The 14,052-nt window shown below is 56.6% G+C and overlaps 2 protein-coding genes across 2 annotated transcripts; both read left to right on the top strand.

The window, feature by feature from the left end:
• The first annotated feature begins 3,097 nt into the window (after positions 1-3,097).
• On the top strand, positions 3,098-10,246 carry RPL3L (ribosomal protein L3 like). The gene is made up of 10 exons (XM_004705798.2): positions 3,098-3,164; positions 3,506-3,698; positions 4,958-5,126; positions 6,247-6,382; positions 8,444-8,630; positions 8,702-8,862; positions 8,973-9,074; positions 9,539-9,634; positions 9,793-9,912; positions 10,140-10,246. Exons 1-10 carry the CDS (start codon positions 3,162-3,164, stop codon positions 10,194-10,196), a joined length of 1,224 nt encoding a protein of 407 aa, XP_004705855.1. The 5' UTR covers positions 3,098-3,161; the 3' UTR covers positions 10,197-10,246.
• Positions 10,247-10,808: 562 nt separating this feature from the next.
• Positions 10,809-14,051, top strand: MSRB1 (methionine sulfoxide reductase B1). The gene is made up of 4 exons (XM_013005548.2): positions 10,809-10,951; positions 12,416-12,564; positions 12,821-12,935; positions 13,964-14,051. Exons 1-4 carry the CDS (start codon positions 10,897-10,899, stop codon positions 13,990-13,992), a joined length of 348 nt encoding a protein of 115 aa, XP_012861002.2. The 5' UTR covers positions 10,809-10,896; the 3' UTR covers positions 13,993-14,051.
• The last annotated feature ends 1 nt before the right edge of the window (position 14,052 follows it).

The following is a 14,052-nucleotide window of genomic DNA, read 5'->3' as shown; positions in this document are numbered from 1 at the left end:
GTGAGGGAGGGCTGTGGGGAGGGAGGGGAAAAATGAACTGATACCAAGAGCTCAAGTAGAAAGAAAGTGTTTTGAGATGGCAACAAATATACAAATGTATGGATTGTGATGGATGTATGGATTGTGATAAGAGTTGTACAAGACCCAAATAAAATTATTTTTAAAAGGGAAAAAAAAGAAAGAAGTGAGGCTATTAAGGAGCGAAATGTTCTTGATCTTGGTGGGACAACTGGGAGCCAGACCCTTACACACCTTTCGAGCCTGGACTAGGACCTACCTCTCAGGATCACTTTTCAGCCAAACAGCAGACAGGTCTCTAATAGGAACAATAAAATCTATACAGACAGTTAACAGGATGAATAGTTTCTTAGGGCTATGGTAGGGCAGGTGGCAGGGGTGGGGGAATGGAGAGCTGATCATGAGTCAAAGAATGAAGAAAATGTTCTGAACTTGATTGTGGCGATGATTGCATGATGCTTTTTAATATGTTTAGACTGTTGAATTGTATGCTGTATGTAAATTAAATAAATAAAATGATGCCACAACGGTGACAAGAAAATTGTTTAAAGCAAAAGATGTCCCAACCTGGAAAAAAAGAAGAATAAATAAAACCGATAATAACTATGAGGCCCGTGATCCGCAGAGCATCCAACCAAAGCAGCCCAAAGGGCAACATTTGCCCTTAACAAAGTTCAGGAGGCAGGAAGGGGCAGGGCAGGAGGAGGGAAGGAGGTGGGACCCAGAGAGGAAATAAGAGTGCTCTTCTAGGCAATGAAACAAGATGCATGAGCTTGAATGACAAGCTAGTTCTCCTTGTAACGTTTCCCCGGAGCTACAATAAAAAAGAAAAAGAAAATAAGTAGACCTATAATAAATGTGGGGGAGAGAAGATCAAATCACCACTCTATTAGAACTTAAATTCTGAGCACACGGTTTGCAGAAGGCCAGGGATGACCCTGTCCAAAATCCACATGGATTAAGCCTCCGCTGAATTCCCTCTTACCAGGACAGTCTGCTTATGTGTCGGAATTGAGTCGATGGCAGTGAATTGAGTGTTTTTTGTTTTGTTTTGTACTCCTGAGTCTCACCGTCATTGACGGAGGGGCTGAAAGAGTTAGCCTACTGATAATCAAAATACTAGAAATATAATATACTGTAAGATTTCACTTAAAAAAAAAAATCCACCCTGTAACAGACAACACCCTGGCTGTAAAAATTCCTTTTAAGCTCGAATAGCCGTGATGTCCGGACTCAGGAAAGAGTGAGCCAGAGGGCATAAAGCATCAAGAGGATGGTGGTTTAAGGGCCCCTGGAGAAATGTCAGTGTCGATAATGTCCTAATGATCACTGCAAAGCCTGCCTCCTTGGGGAATCAATTGTATCCTGTGACAGTGTACAAACCTGCCAATCTCTCCCTGTAATCCTTGTAAACACCTGCTCCTTATGTATTCCCTTGCTGGGCCAGGACTGAACGCTGAAACAGCTCCGAGGAGAACCCTGGCCGTTCCTCTCCTGCACCTGCTGGCAGGAATAAACTAAAAGAGTTTTTTTAATCAACCTGGTCTTTGTTTATGGCTAATGCATTAACAGGCTCTGTAGGACCTGTTGCAGTCAGTAACACCATGAGTTAATTCCCACCCCTAGGACCCTACAGGGTGGGGTGGAATTGCCCTGTCGATTTCTGACACCGTAACTCTTTACTGAAGTAGAAAGCCTCTTTCTCCCTGGTGACGAGTGGTTCTGAACAGCTGACTTTGTGGTTAGCAGCCCAGTGGGGAGCTCCTGACCCTTCTCACTAGGGATGTGAACAGTCGGTACCTTGGAAAGGGATGAGAGCCCCTCTCCAGCCAGCCCTGGGAGGGCAGTGTCCCTTAGAGGCTTGCCTGGGGGTGTCGTTGACAGTCAGTCTTGAATCAAGCCCTATGAAACTGAAGGTCCTGAACCAACCTTGGAAGCGCTTTCATCTAACACAGTGGTTCTCAACTTTCCTAATACCACGACCCTTTAACACAGTTCCTCATGTGGTGGTGACTCCCAACCGTAAAATTATTTTCGTTGCTACTTCATCACTGTCAGTTTGCTACTGTGATGCTCATCATGTAACCATCTGATAGGCAGGATGTATTTTCATGGTTACCAAGTGAACATCACGAAAGCATAGTGATGAACCACAAAAACAATATGGAATTGTATATTGTGAACTATTGATTTCTAATGACAAATCAATGAAATTTTGTCCTGAAGCATGGTGCAGCATGGGTAACAGTCTTCACGTTGGGCATATCTGCATGTGGGTAAACTCGCTTGGAGACGGATAGAGGAGCGGTGTCTGGGTTCCTGAGACCATAGGAAACATGTGTTTTCTGATGGTCTTAGGCAACCCCTGTGAAAAGGTTGTTCGACCCCAAAGGGGTCAAGACCCACAGGTTGAGAACCCCTGATCTAACATAGGCATGTGTCCCAATCACGGTTCCATTCCTGCTCCTGCAGTCCCGCCTGAAACTGATGCATCCATCTGCCAGCTGTCATCAATTTTCGGGTTCCATTCGTATCCCATGCTTTCCCTAAGCAGCGCCATGATGAGTGGGTGTTAGTCGTCTCCCGCCTGGATCATGTGCTTTTGTCTTTGTCCTGTTTAAGACTTCATCAGTGTCCTCCTTCCATGTTTGAGGTTCAGAGCTTCTTTTGTACCCTAAAACACCACTACAAAACAAACAGACCCATGTTTGGGGGCCACAAACCATTGCAGAATGGAGTCAGACCTCCTCCCCAGCCTCCACGCTCTCTGCCCCACAGCCCCCAGGCAGGACCCTTGGCCTCCTTGTCAGCAAACTCAACCAAGGACCTTCAGAGAGGTGCCTCTCCAAAGGGTACCCTCCAAAAGTACCCTCCAAATGGGGGCCTCATCCTTCACCTGGCTAAGTTGGTCCCACAGGGCAGACAGCAGAGTGATACGAACCTGTCCCAGGGCCACCCATCCAGCCACCCCGGCTCTGGCCCAGGCTGCCCCTGGCACCAGAGCCCATGCCTGCCACGAGAGATGACCCAGCTTCCTGCCAGGAACTAAATCTGGGACCTGGCGACTCTGTGTCCTGGCCCTGCCACTCGACCTCGAGCGCCTGGCAGAGAGGCCCCCTCCTGGACCTGCGGGTGCAGCAGCCATGGTCAGTAGGGTCCCGGGTCCTCAGGGGGTGCAGCAGCCATGGTCAGTAGGGTCCCGGGTCCTGGGGCTGGACTCAAGGTGTCCTCAGGGACCGACTGTGAGGGGTGGGTGACTGGAAGGGTAGCCAGAAGGTCAGCGAGCGGCTGCTGGGCCTCAGAGGCAGGGAGATGGACCGAGGGCAGTGGCCGAAGGAGAACAGCCTCCTGGCCATTCCTGAAGACCCCCGGGCAAGGCAGGGAGGGCAGCCTGGGGCCTCAGACCTCTGAATCTGGGCTCTGGGCCCACCTGCAGGGAGACACCCCCCCCCCCAGCATTGACCTCTCTCCCCTCTGGCCCCTACAGTCTCACAGGAAGTTCTCCGCCCCTCGGCATGGGCACCTGGGCTTTCTACCCCATAAACGGAGCCGGCGGCATCGGGGCAAGGTGAAGACATGGCCTCGGGACGACCCCAGCAAGCCTGTGCACCTCACGGCTTTCCTGGGCTACAAGGCAGGCATGACCCACACGCTGCGAGACGTGCACCGGCCAGGACTCAGTGCGTCATGTCCCAGGGGCAGGGTGGGTCAGTGGGGAGGGACAGGGGGAAGCTGAGCTCCTCTTGGCTGTCCCTGCCCCAGAACAGGACTCCCTGGACAAGGTGTGGGGAGGAAGTTGTCTTCTCCCGTAAAGATTGACAGCCGGACACTCTCAGGGGCAGTTCTACTGTCCCATAGGGTCTCTGTGAGTTGGAATCGGCTCGATGGCAGGAGACCCAGGAACCCTGGTGGCATGTTGGGGAAGCATTGGGCGGTTAACTTCAGGGCTGGTGGGTCAAACCCATCAGCCGCTCTGAGAAAGGAAGGTGAGGCTATGTGACCGATAGTCTCAGATACCCGACCCGGGCTCGCTGTGAGTCAGACTCGCCTGGGTGGCAGTGGGTGGGTTCCTTGTCCTCCTAGAGAGCATCTGAGACTAGAGTTTTGCCTGAACTCCCCAAGTGAGGACCAGTGTCACCCGACTGGGAGCCCTGGGCAGGGGGTGGGCTGGAGGTCAGCAGGGGGCTTCTGGGGGTGAGGGTGACCAGCCCTTTGGCTCCTTCCTCACTTCACCATGGGTGTCCGAAGAGTCCATCCACCCAGCCATTCCCCCAGTCCAGTGGGAGAGGACCCAGAGGGGTGAGGTAAGCTTAGGCCCATTTGTGCTTACTTACCAAGCTGTAGTCAAGTCTCACAGGTTTTCCGCCACACTGCGCACTCGTAAGGAGCACTGGTGGTTATGCGTTGGGCTAACTGCAAGGTCAATGGTTCGAAGCCTCCAGGTGTTGAGAGAGAGAGAGAGAGAGAGAGCGCTTTATACTCCTGTACATTACAGTCTGGCAGCTGGAGTCAACTGGACGGCAGTGAGTTTAGGAAGCAAGCCACAGTGAGCCCATGTCTACTTCCCTGTCTTCCTGGGCCCTCCGTGCCAGTCAAAACCAAATCCCTCATTGCCACCCAGTTGATGCCCTACAGGGCAGGGTACAACCGCCCGTGAGTTTCCAAGACTCTAGCTCTCTTTCTGCCTCGGAGCCACTGTTGGTTTCGAACTGCTGAGCCTAGGGATGGCAGCCCAACTCTTAGCTACTACGCCACCAGGCACCTTTCAGCGCCTGCCAGGGATTTTGGGAGAGACAGATGCCAGCAGAGCAGGCGCCGGATCTCTGTGGGCTGAGAGCGTGTGGAACTGTCTCCTGCCGATGGGTCAGTAAGCACAGTGGGCCGGTGCCTGCCCGCTCCTTGGACACTCCGATCTGGCTCTCTCCCTGGTCTCACGCAGAAATCTCCAAGCGGGAGGAGGTGGAAGCAGTTACCATCGTGGAGACCCCGCCCCTGGTGGTGGTGGGCGTGGTGGGCTACGTGGCCACGCCCCGGGGCCTTCGGAGCTTCAAGACCATCTTCGCTGAGCACCTGAGTGATGAGTGTCGCCGTCGCTTCTACAAGGACTGGTGAGGGTCATCTCTCTCCACACGCTTCCCCTGAGACCGCAGGGGTGTGCCTGCGTGTGCACACACACGTGTGTGCTGCATGCGGGCACGCTGCCCACTGCCTTCAATAAGACCCACAAGGAAGTCAAGACAGAGAGTAAATATTGTCAGAGTTAGCCCAATACGTCCAGGCAGCCAGGGTGAAAGAAAATGGACCAGTGACAAGCTGTATCATTGGAAGTCACTGCCAATTCTGACTCACAAGGACTCACAGTATGGAATAGATCTGCTTCATACGAGTTTCCAAAGCTGCCTTATCTTTTCTCCAGAGGAGCGACTGGGGTTCGAACTGCTGGTCTTGTGGTTAGCAGTTCAACAGCTAACCCACTGTGCCACCGGCATATGCCTTGTATTATCAAGGAGAGAGAGGCAGTGTTAGAGCTCAACTCTACAGTGCCACTTTGTCTGGTCAGGGAAGCCCCGCCCACCTGGTGCAAACACCTGCCGTTCCCCCCAGTGGGCATCATGCCTCCTCAGGCTCCATCTAGTCCCAGTCCCTACTGCGAGCTTGGGCTCTGGAGTCAGACCAGGTTGTGTCGCAGGGACAAGCCACCCTGGCATTGCATAAACGGGACCTGTAAATGGGACCCCCATAAACGGGACCTCTACGGCAGCATGGGGGCTGTGTGCAGGCAGAGGCTCAGGAAAGGCCCACCACTGCTCCTGTCCCTTCTTTGACCCTCGTCCAGAGCTGGGCCTTCTCTGAGCCTTGGTCCCTTTGCCACGGGGACAACTGTTCCCACCTTCTAGACTTCTGAGCACACGTGTGGTGTCTACACCACAGTGCTGGGTCATGTCATGGGGCTAGTCCCCGGGTACTGGGCCCACCCTTCCAGCCTCATGTTCACTCTCAGGCTCTGGGGGGACGTGGAGGAAGGAGGGTGTCCACCTGACAGGGGAGAGGGGAGGAGAAGAAAAGAGGGGAGGGGAGGAGAGGAGAGGAGGGGGCTTCCCAGGGAGAGAGGAGAGAGCGAGCACAGCCTAGCCCTGGGAAAGAAGGGACAGGCCTTTCATGTCCCAAGCCACCTCCTGGTTGGTTGTGGGGCAGGCCTGGCAGCCCTGAGTGCCCTCCTGTGTGCAGGCACAAAAGCAAGAAGAAAGCCTTCACCAAGGCCTGCAAGAGGTGGCGGGACGCCGACGGCAAGAAGCAGCTCCAGAAAGACTTTGCAGCCATGAAGAAGTACTGCAAGGTCATCCGGGTCATTGTCCACACCCAGGTCGGCCTGCCAGCCCCTGGCCCCGCCCCCGGCCGGCCTGTCCAGCCCCACCCCCACCGGGCTGCCAGGAGCCCAGGAAAATGTCAGCCTAAAAATACCAGGGCCTCAGGCAGGGCTCAGGTCCCATGGGTGTGCGGGCCTGCTCGCTGGGTGCTGCAGGCCCGGACTGGAGGGACCAAGGGCCCTGCCTGGCAGTCAGCGCCACCACGCCCTGAGAGGCCTGGGTCTCCCACTAAAAGTCTAGTGTGCAAGATGGACCCCCTCCTGGGGGTGCAAGTATATATGTGCATCGACGTTTTGTACCTGGGCTCTGGCTCTGTGTGGGAGGACAGGTAAACTACCACCCCCACCCCCACCCCCACCCCACACACACACACACTCTCTACTTCTGGAATATTCCTTGAGCACCTTCTCTGGAGAAAAGTCTTCCCTAGGCCCCAGAACAGTGAGCCCCTCCCTATGCTAGAGCCTGCTAGATCCCCAGGGCCACCCCTCCCACCCCATTCCCTAAGCCCTTCCAGATCCTGGCTAACGCTGCATGCTGGGTGAACGTCCCTTTCCTCCGCTGGATCTGAGTTCCCGGGGACAGAATCCATTGGGGTGGGGGTGAGGTGTTGGGCAGAGTCTGGGGTGCGGTAAATGCAATGCGTCATTTCGGCTGCATGGACACCTTACAGGACAGGGTCAACTGCCCCTGTGGGTTTCTGAGACTGTAACTCTTTACAGGAGTAGAAAGCCTCCTTTTTTTTTTTTTTTAACCGAAGGGGGCTGCTGGTTTCGAGCTCCTGACGTTTAGTCAGCAGTCCAATGTGTAGTACACTGTGCCACTCCAACCCACTGCTGCCGAGCCCATTCTGCCCGACAGGACGGGACAGAACTGCCCCTGTGGGTTCCTGAGAGCGTAACTCTGCAGGAGGAGGATGCCCCGTCTTTCTCCTGCAGAGCGGCTGGTGGTTTTGAACTGCTGACCTGTGTGCTTAGCAGCTCAACGTGGAACCTCTCCCAAACCCAGATCACTCACTGCCATTGAGTCCACCGGGCTGAACTGCCCCTGTGGCTTTCTGAGACTCACTCTTTACAGGAGTTGACAGTTTTGTCTTTCTCCCACCGAGCAGCTGGTGCTGGTTTTGAACTGCTGACCCTGGGATCAGCACCCCAACCTGTAACCTTTTTAAAAATCATTTTATTGGGGGCTCTTACAACCCTTATCACCATCCCTACATCTTTCCATTGTGTCCAGCACATTTGTACATATGTTGCCGTCATCATTTCCAAAACATTTTCTTTCTACTTGAGCCCTTGTGTGTAACCATTTTACACCAGGGTTGAGCACCAAGCTGTGAGCTGTCTGTGCTTCCAAACGGCCTGTGCCAGAGATGTTGGTTTTTTTGTTTTTTTTAAAAAAGCACTAGGTCCTGTCTTATCTGGCCCTGGGAACAACAACCTGGCTTCTTCTGTGGCTCCCTAGCCCAGCTCAGCCCAGCCTCTGGCCACTTCTGACCGCTTCCTGACCCATCACCTCCCAGGTCTCCCCTGCCTCAGGCTCTCTCCTTGTGCCCCAAACTTCTCAAGATCTTCGCCCAGGAGCTTCTGGGTACAGCTGTCACCTTCACAGAGAGCCCCCCCCAACCCATGACTACCCATTCTGAAGTCATGTCTCTGCCCTCTCTGAGGGGGTATTTGGTCTCCAATTGGCTCTTGATTGGATGGTGGTCCAGGAGGTCTGGGGCCTGTCTATCTCCTTCCCTGGCACACCCTCAGGGCCTTACACTGCCAGAGTGGGGCAGTGTTTGGGGATAAATGCAGGGGTGGCTCTGTAGAGTCCACAGGGGGTATGGTGTGTGACCCACAGGGCCCCAGCTGGCTGCGCTGCTTGCTAATGGTGGCATGACTACAGGGACCCAGTTGGCCCTGCTGAGTCTGCTGTTGGTGTGGCTGATTGGTGGGTACCCAGCCGGTCATACTGTGTCTGCCGATGGGGAAGGGTGACCCATGACCCACAGGGACCCAGCTAGCCTGTGTCTGCTGATGGGGTGTGATTTGCGCTGCCCTGACTCCCAGATGAAGCTGCTGCCCTTTCGGCAGAAGAAGGCCCACATCATGGAGATCCAGCTGAACGGGGGCACGGTGGCCGAGAAGGTGGCCTGGGCCCAGGCCCGGCTGGAGAAGCAGGTGCCCGTGCACAGCGTGTTCAGCCAGAGTGAGGTCATCGATGTCATTGCCGTCACCAAGGGCCGGGGCGTCAAAGGTAGCTCGGGGGGGCTGGTGGCTCCAGGCCAGGAAGGCGGCCCCTTCCTCTCTCCCTCCCTCCTTCCCCAGGGGTGACGAGTCGCTGGCACACCAAGAAGCTGCCCAGGAAGACGCACAAGGGGCTGCGCAAGGTGGCCTGCATCGGCGCCTGGCACCCTGCCCGCGTGGGCTGCTCCATCGCCCGTGCTGGCCAGAAGGGTTACCACCACCGTACGGAGCTCAACAAGAAGGTGGGCAGGAATCCAGGCTCTGCCGCCCTTCTGCCCCACGTGACTCAGCCCCAGCACAGGTGGCCCGAGGTGTGGGCATGCTGTCACCCAACGTGGCTTTCTCCCGGCAGATCTACCGCATTGGCCGCGGGCCACACATGGAGCAAGGGAAACTGGTCAAGAACAACGCGTCCACCAGCTACGACGTGACCGACAAGTCCATCACACCGCTGGTGAGGGCAGGGGGTGGGGGGGTGGGTGGGGGGGTGGGGGTGTGTGTCCTGGTGTGGCGGGACTGGCCAGAGGGCTGGGGGGGCGGGGCTTGTGGTGAAACTTTTCTCTGAGCTCTGTGTGTGTGTGGGGGGGTGGGGGTGGGACCCCTGCTACTCCCCAACCCCTTCCACCCCCCAATACAGAGACTGTCGCCACTATGACCCCATGCTCAGTATGTACCGGCTGAGCCTCAGTTTCTCCTTCTGCCCAAACAAAAAAATCCCTGCCATCACTACGCCACCAGGACGTGATAAAGATACCGTGGTAGCAGCAGCGACCCAGGAAGCCTCCAGAGGGGTCAGCCCCAGCCCTGGCAGCCAGGTCCCTTCCAGCACAGCAGTTGTGTGAAGTGTTGTTCCCCCAGTGACCCCCAAGCTAGCAGCCCCTGCCCCAGGGTTGGTCCCTGACTCAGCGTCTCTGGCAGGGTGGCTTCCCCCACTATGGAGAGGTCAACAACGACTTTGTCATGCTCAAGGGCTGCATCGCTGGCACCAAGAAGAGGATCATCACGCTGAGGAAGGTGGGCTGGGGACTCACAGCACAGAGGGCAGTGGCGGAAAGGGGGGTTCTGGTAGGAGCTGGGTGAAACATCTGGGCAGGGGGAACTGGGGGAACAAGGACATGACCTGGGGGAGGGGTGACTGGGTCTCAAGGATCCCCTCTCACCTGGGCTCCCAGTCCCTCCGGGTCCCCCACAGCCGCCGGGCCCTGGAGAGCATCGAGCTCAAGTTTATCGATACCACGTCCAAGTTTGGCCATGGCTGCTTCCAGACTGCCCAGGAGAAGAGGGCCTTCATGGTGAGCCAGCCTGCGGTTGCCTCCCCCTCCCTCTGCCCCTGTTGGGAATAGGCCTCCTGCACTCATTTGCAGAGGGGGGTCCAGCCCTGGCCACTGACCCTTGTTGACAGACAAGGTGGGGGTGGGAGGGGACAGCCAGGTCCACCCTGGTAGAACTTGGTGGCTGGCCAGAACCTGTATCCTCAGACAGACCCAGTGACAAACGGCCCTCCTGTCACCGACCGCAGGGCCCCCAGAAGAAAGATCTCCAGAAGGAAACTCCAGAGACTTCCGGAGAGCTGTAGGCGGTGTCCCCATCAGCCCTTCCTGTCTAATAAAGCTTGGTGGCAACGCATCCTTCAGTGTCCCATGGAAAGGCCACACTGGACACTTGAGCCAACCGAGGCTCAAGGTTGGGGACAGGCTAAGGGACATGGCTCTGAGGGTTTGCCAGTGAAAGCCATCACATCTCCGGGCCTGGCCCCAGATGCGCCCGTCTGTCCCCACTGCACCCGAGAGCAGCTCAGCGGCGTCCGCTGGCGTTCGAGGGGGCGGGGCCTCCGGGAGGCCGGGGCGGGGCCTCCGGGAGGCCGGGGCGGAGCCCAGCAAGTCGAATGGAGGCTGTCCTCAGGGGGCGGGGCCTCGAAGAAATAGCCTAGGAGTGGTCTTCAGAAGATGACGCCATTGGTGGGCGGGGCCTGCTGGCCGACGGGGTAGGACCGGTCCCCGGGAGGAGGCGGGGCCTCGAGCCGGAACCCGAATTCGGCATGCCTGGGAGCGATTGGTCCTTGGGAGTGGGCGGGACTTCGAGAGGCGGCCTAGGGAGGGAAGTTCCTGGAAGTGATTGGTCGCCGGAGTAGGGCGGGGCGTCCAGCTCGGGGCCGGTCCGTAACTCCAAGTGTGATTGGTCTCGGGACTGGGGTCGGGTTGGGAGCCTGGAGGTTTTGGGGTCGGTGCACTCGGAGCTGTCGGAGTGTGAGAGCGGGACCGGAACCAGGTGGCACTATGTCTTTCTGCAGCTTCTCCGGGGGCGAGGTTTTCCAGAATCACTTTGAACCCGGTACGGCCAGTAGTCCCCCTCCCCCACCTCAGTGGGATTATCAGTCCCCCTCCCCCACCGCAGTGGGATTATCGAGGAGGGGGTGTCACTGCCCCCCACTGGTGGACCCGGGCGCCCACAGAAGGGGGGTTGGGGCTGAGCGGCGGCCGCTGGGGTGCAGCGCACGTGGGTAAGAGGATAGTGGATGAGGGGAAGCCCGGGGTTGCCTCCAAGGGAGAGTGGGCATTAATTAGTGGGGAGGGACACCGTCCTGGAGCCTAGGCGGCTACACAGAGGACAATGTCTGGCAGGAGGAATGGGAAGGGGGGAGGGAGGCGAGATCAGAGTCAGGATTGGGACTTGGGGAGGGCGGGGTGCACAGGTGCGGTGAGGGTCCCCTCTGCAGAGACCCTCATGTTATTTACCCTCCAGATGTTAATAATCCACTAGATGTTATCCCCGGCCTCCCCTTCCTCGTCCTGTGACCTGCTGGTTCGCAGACACACTGCACTATTCCAGCTGAAAGGCCCAGCCGGCCACTCCCCTGCTTGCTCAGGTCTGTGAATTGGCCACTTGGAGTGGACTGTTGGCTTGCTCCGGGTCTGGCCTCTGTCCTGTTGACCAGCCAAGTTTGATCTTTGGGGTGAAGGGCTGTCCCTCGGCAGAGTTCCAGTCTACTCAAGCACTGCTTGGCCGTGCTTGCTGGTGATGGCCTAATTTGGTAAAAATATGACTGGTAAGACCAGGCCAGCCTCCAGAGAGGCAAGAGGTGTCGGGCTGGGCTATGACATGAGTCAGCTGTGGTGCCAGATGTGACAAAGACCACCTGGGCAGGGTCCTGTCCCAAGGCCCTCTGGCCGTGGGGCCTCAGTTGTCCCCACGTAGCTCCTCCAAACCAGACACACCACTCCCCGGAAATTACAGCGCTCAGCTGTTCTTCCTCTGGAGGTTCTTGGCAAATTTAGCGTGGTATTTCAGATACCTGGAGGGGGAGAGAGGATACCATTTCCTGATTTGGGGCTTTCAACACATTGGCAAGTCACTTTTGCAACTCCTCCTCACGGAATTGACTTTCTGGGGATGGGTGAAGTGGGTCTTTCTTCCCAGCCAGCCCCTCTTCCTGGCTTCCTGTCCTAACAGAGTGGAGGAGGGGTGGTGGGCAGGGGGAGGTGCCCATACAGCCAGCACATCCTCATGAGGGACCTGTCATGGGTTTCTTCCTGATTGCACAAGGGTCAGCCTCAGCTTCCTCATCTGTAATATGGAAATACGAGCCAGCCTTCTTCCACCAGCTAGTGGAGGGGCCCAGGAGCTGGGGGTGCTGGGTATTGGCTGCGAATGAGCCACTGCTGACTCTGTGGGTGGTGGTGGTGAAGGGTCCAAGATTCACTTGGATTGGGGCTGAAGGGAGGTCTTCTCCTGGGTTAGCAGGCCGCCCCCAGGACCAGAGCCTGAAGTGTCTTGCTTTGCTCCGCCTGCCCCCAGGTGTCTACGTGTGTGCCAAGTGTGGCTACGAGCTGTTCTCCAGCCGCTCCAAGTACGAGCACTCGTCGCCATGGCCAGCCTTCACGGAGACCATCCATGATGATAGCGTGGCCAAGCGGCCAGAGCGCAATCAGCCTGATGCCTTTAAGGTGAGTGCCCCCAACTCTCGAGTCTGAGAGACGTCTTCACTCTAGGCCTTTGGCTGCCTCACAGGAATGATTGGGGGACACCTGGGGCCCTGGTGGGAACACAGGAAATGGACATTGCTCCCAATACTGGGGTCAGGGCCAAGCTATGTGACCCTGTCAGCAGCTCGCTTGGGGATGGGAGGGCAGGGGGAGCGCCACCAGTTGAAGGCCTCCATGGGCCACAAGCTGAGGTGGCCACTACATGGTATTTTCGCAGGTGTCCTGCGGTAAATGCGGCCACGGGCTTGGCCATGAGTTCCTCAATGATGGCCCCAAGCGGGGGCAGTCTCGCTTCTGAATATTCAGCAGCTCCCTGAAGTTCATCCCTAAAGGTGAGTGTGCTTGCCTGCCCCTGGCCACTCTGAGGGCCCAGGTCAGGAAGCACAGGGTCCATGTTCAGTATCTGAGTCCCTCTGCCCATGGTTCCCCTGCGAGGTGGCAGTGAGGCAGGGACCGGCTTCTCTTTCTCCTGGGAAGCAGCAGGTGGGGCAGAACACCTAATCTTTGGGTTAGTTAGCAGTCAAGCACTTAATTGTTGTACCACTAGGTCTCCTTTAGGGCCAGGACCATGCCTCCCATTCCTGGGTGTCCCCAAGGCTAGATCAAGGCCACCATGCTGTCGCAACCCCAAAGAACAGAGACAGACTGCTCCTATAAGGGTCCCACGACTGTCATCTTTACTAAGCAGACTGCCTATCCTTCTCCGGTGGAGCAGCTGGTGGGTTTGAACCACCGACCTTTGGTTAACAGCTGAATGCTGAACCACGGCACCAACCAAGTTCTTTTCCCATCACATACCAACCAAGCCCGCTACCGAGTTAATGCTGACTCACAGCAGTCCTGTATAGGATTCCTGAGGCTGTAAATTTTAATGGGAGCAGGCTGCCTCATCTTTCTCCCTTGGAGCAGCTGGTAGGTTTGAACCACAGAACTTGGGGTTAGCAACCCAACACCTGACCCACAGCGCCCCCCAGGTCCCTGTCCTTATCACACAAACTAAACTGAACCCAAACCCATCACATAGAGCCTACCACTCCAGGGCCCTTCCTCAGGCTGTGCTGCTTCCATCCAGACTCAGTTTCCCCCTCTGTGAAACGGGGTTGTTCCTCCCTGCCACGCTGGCTGTGGTTGTGACATAGGTGTGTCTGTAATACCTAGATTTCTGGCCCTTTGTTGTTCACTGTGTGTGGAAGAAGAGGTGTCTGGTTCTACAAGTCTCAGGAGACAGAGGGATACAGAGAGCTCCCCAGGCGGGGCCTCTGGGTCCCTCCAGTCCTTAGGACTGTGGGCTGTGAGGGTGGGCCAGCCCAGGGGAGGGCAGTCTGAGTCCGTTTTCTCTGCCTTCTCTCTTCTCTTTCAGGCAACAAATCTGCCTCCCAGGGGAAGTAAGCAGGCAGCCCAACCCCAAGCAGCCACAGGCATTGGTCACCCCCCTTTAGAACTACAGCC

The sequence above is a fragment of the Echinops telfairi genome, unplaced genomic scaffold, assembly GCF_000313985.2.
Source record: "Echinops telfairi isolate 266 unplaced genomic scaffold, ASM31398v2 ScPeMD7_5;HRSCAF=22, whole genome shotgun sequence".
NCBI classification, from domain to species: Eukaryota; Metazoa; Chordata; class Mammalia; order Afrosoricida; family Tenrecidae; genus Echinops; species Echinops telfairi.
This window is presented reverse-complemented; position numbering and strand designations above follow the sequence as displayed.

Excerpts from the sequence above, each read along its gene's own strand:
- RPL3L (XM_004705798.2), top strand. Across the intron at positions 3,699-4,957 it reads CGTGCACCGGCCAGGACTCA|AAATCTCCAAGCGGGAGGAG; the intron begins GTGCGTCATGTC and ends GGTCTCACGCAG. Across the intron at positions 6,383-8,443 it reads GGGTCATTGTCCACACCCAG|ATGAAGCTGCTGCCCTTTCG; the intron begins GTCGGCCTGCCA and ends CCTGACTCCCAG.